Here is a 3,238-nt window from a genome sequence, read left to right as displayed (position 1 = left end):
AAAAAAAAAAAAAAAAAAAAAAGTGAAAAAACTTCTACTACAGGAGAGGAATACATTTACACAAGGGTGTTTATTTATATATCTCTATACTCTCAGGTATTAAGGAGGGAGAGGAATTAAGAACAAAAAGGTATTCCTCAAGTAAAATGACATTTAAAGTAAGGGGATGAGTGGGGGGAAAAAAAAGAAATGCAATGCAAAACCTCCACACTACAGAGGATAAATGAATCTGCGTCTAGATGATAGGATCTGGACAATGGATTAGAGTATCAGACAACAGTAGAAGCGAAGGTTTTTAAAGGCAGACAGAAAGCTGCTCTGAAATAGAAATCAAACTGTAAAGGAATAGCACCTGTTGATCTCTTTAATAGAAGAGCCCATGGCATGACAGGCCTGAGAACTGATCTGATTGCCAATTGCAGTGTTTGTGTGAACACAGAAAAAAGGGAAATAGTTAACTACAAAAGAATACTCATCACCCAGACCTATTTATACATAAGCCCCACCCTGGATGCTTTGAGCCCCTCCCTCCTAAGCTGCTATACATGAAACCCGGTCCTCTGTCAAACAGAGAGCCTCCATACAGACCTACAGAAGCCATCACTCACACACATTCGGACTCTGCAGTCCTTCTCAGTCAAACAAATATTCACAAAGTCTCTCTCTCCCCGAGGAGGGCGGGTTTTACGATATCCTCTGGATGAGCTTGTCATCTGATAGGCAGTAGAGGACATTGACAGACAGCTCGGAGATAAAGCTTTCGCACGCTTGCCGCGAGACCCCTTTGCAGCCGCCCAGGTCCAGTACGGAGAGACAGGACAAACGCCGCAGATACACCAGACAACGGTCTGTCAGGCGGCTGCAACCTGACGACGACATCAAACAGGGAAGAATGGTTAATTCGTGTGTAATGTGTCCACTCCTTATTTGGGAGCTGTAAATGGGTTGGTGTGCGTTTGCGTACCTGCTAAGTTGAGGTGTGTGAGTGTGTTGCGTGTGGAGGAGCCCACGGCACTTAGGAGGTTGAGAGCACCATCTGTGATGGGACAATGCGAGAGCTCCAGACGAGTGAGCAGAGGCATGTGTCTGATGATCAGCCTCAGCGTGGCTTCGGTCACCTCCAGACCGCACAGCCACAAGCACTGCATGTTCTTCATCTGGGAACGGTTATCACTGCCTACAGACACACAGACACGGGATTCAAGGAGTGGTGTGCGATAAGTATCGCCTACGATCATTTCAGTTTGTACATCATTACAAATTACGATATTAGGTATGCCACTCATGTATTATTGTGTCTTGTTTTGCATCTCCAAGCAACACATAGCAGTGCTTTATAAGTGAGTGAATCTGCATTTTGAATGAATCAATTTAATGAATGATTAAATGGTCAAATGAATCAGCCAGCTGAACGAATGACTCAATGGTTTAACTCATTGAAAGCATGGTTCACCCAAAATATAAACTATTCCTTTAAGACAGTGACTTGCCACCACCCACTACCGGTTTGTGTTTCATACTTAAATCACCATTTCAATTTCTTAAAACCATTTCATAATTAAATATGACTTTTTAAAAAATATAAATAAAAACGCAATTGTAAATGCATGCAACCCACTTTTGAGCTGCATTAAAGTCTGTGTAAATACATGCATTTTCAGATGCACCTTCTGTGCCACCACTGCAGTGCAAAGATGGATTTTGTTGATGTTAATTGTAACAGTGTCTGAACTTAGATAAATTAGTAACTGAAATTATTGATAAAAGTAACAATTTGACAAAAGATGATACATACATGTAGTAGAGTAAAAAAAAAAAATAAATAATAAAAAAAATAAAAAAGGTAAAATGCCCGTAAAAAAGGTAAAAATTACCTTGAAATTAGTTTAAGGGAACAAATATTGCCCCATAATGGAAATTAATTTGAAATACTGCTGTGAACGGACCACTGCACAGAATACGACAAGCTTAGGCAGTCAGCTGTCCATGACAGACCTCAACCAGCCAAGGCACCAGCACAAACACACTCGGTCTAATTATCATTATCATCAAAATCCCAGAAAATATTGAGACTTTTTTTTTTTGTCAATATCACACACACCATGTAATACAGGAAATAGCAACACATAACAGTTGAGTTGTCTTAGGATTACCTGGTGGGTTCAGCAGCTCCCTGATTTGTGCATCTTTGACACCATCGGCCCAGCTCAGGTCTAAAGAGCGCAGTAAAGGACAGCTTGGAGAGCTCAGTGCAGAGACTGACGCCCAATTGCACCCTGATAGCACCAGATCTTTAAGGCCTGTGAGAGAGCTGCCTGTGAGTAATATCATAAAATGTACTGTGTATTAACAGATGCAGTGGTGATGGGAGAACAGGCACCTGGCAGGCGGTTGATGAGCCAGCTGAGCTGCTTCTTGGAGATTTTGGCCCAGGAGAGGTCCAGTGTGACAGGCTGCCGTTTGATGATGCCCGTGAGGGCCTGTGGACTTATAGAGTGGCAGCGGCTCAGACTGATCCGCGTCCATAAACGCTTGTCACAGCCCCTATAATCACACCAGTGTATTAGAACAAACACACACATTTTTGCTCTGTTCCAAAGTCTAGTGAGCTGCCATCATAGGCGACATTTAAAGTATCATGGGCAAGATATCTTGTTTGGGCAAAATTCTGATGCAGCATTGAGTGTATACTTCATGATGAAGGTAATTCTAGAATGCACTGCATCAATAATCCAAGATGGCCGACAAAGAGAGGGAAACGTTGAGTATAAATAGACATTTCATGCAACACCAAGAGATATTAACGACTAATTTACTCAGTGTGTACATGGTATGTTTATGCTTAGAGTGGCATACTGTTATCTTAGCAACATTTTAAGGCCGATTTTTTGCAGAGAAGTATTTGTAGGACTGCACAATTAATTAAAAAAATATCTAATTGCTTCGGTTGTGATTTAATAAAATAATATATTCGCTGCATGTTTCAGAGTGAAGCATGGCACTGTGTTTATTTACACATGAGCAGCTAATGAGCTGGTGTTTTTAGCATCTCAGAGAGGCTCGGTTCACAGTAAATGCTGCTCTACACATACTCCATCTCTCCATTAGTTTATGTACACTTGAAAAAGCACCAACCATTTTCCCAAAATTGTAATGAGATAAACATATAAACTACCTGTAAACAATATAACGTAAAGTTTTAAGGGCCTCCTGCATTTTTCCACCAACATAAAAGCTT

General features: G+C 41.0%; 1 protein-coding gene across 1 annotated transcript in view; it reads right to left on the bottom strand.

Annotated features, from left to right (window-relative positions):
* Nucleotides 1-3,238, bottom strand: part of kdm2ab (lysine (K)-specific demethylase 2Ab) — a 15,182-nt gene continuing 11,944 nt past the window's right edge. The window contains exons 20-23 of the mRNA XM_016456061.1: nt 2,381-2,544; nt 2,154-2,300; nt 965-1,177; nt 1-866 (exon numbers count right to left, since the gene is read on the bottom strand). Of these exons, the coding sequence (XP_016311547.1) occupies nt 685-866; nt 965-1,177; nt 2,154-2,300; nt 2,381-2,544 (706 nt within the window). The 3' untranslated portion in view covers nt 1-684. The remainder of the gene's footprint in view (nt 867-964; nt 1,178-2,153; nt 2,301-2,380; nt 2,545-3,238) is intronic.

The sequence above is a fragment of the Sinocyclocheilus anshuiensis genome, unplaced genomic scaffold (genome assembly GCF_001515605.1).
Source record: "Sinocyclocheilus anshuiensis isolate Anshui unplaced genomic scaffold, SAMN03320099.WGS_v1.1 scaffold483, whole genome shotgun sequence".
Lineage (NCBI taxonomy): Eukaryota > Metazoa > Chordata > Actinopteri > Cypriniformes > Cyprinidae > Sinocyclocheilus > Sinocyclocheilus anshuiensis.
The sequence above is the reverse complement of the archived record's forward strand: the minus strand, read 5'-3'. Positions and strand labels throughout refer to the sequence as shown.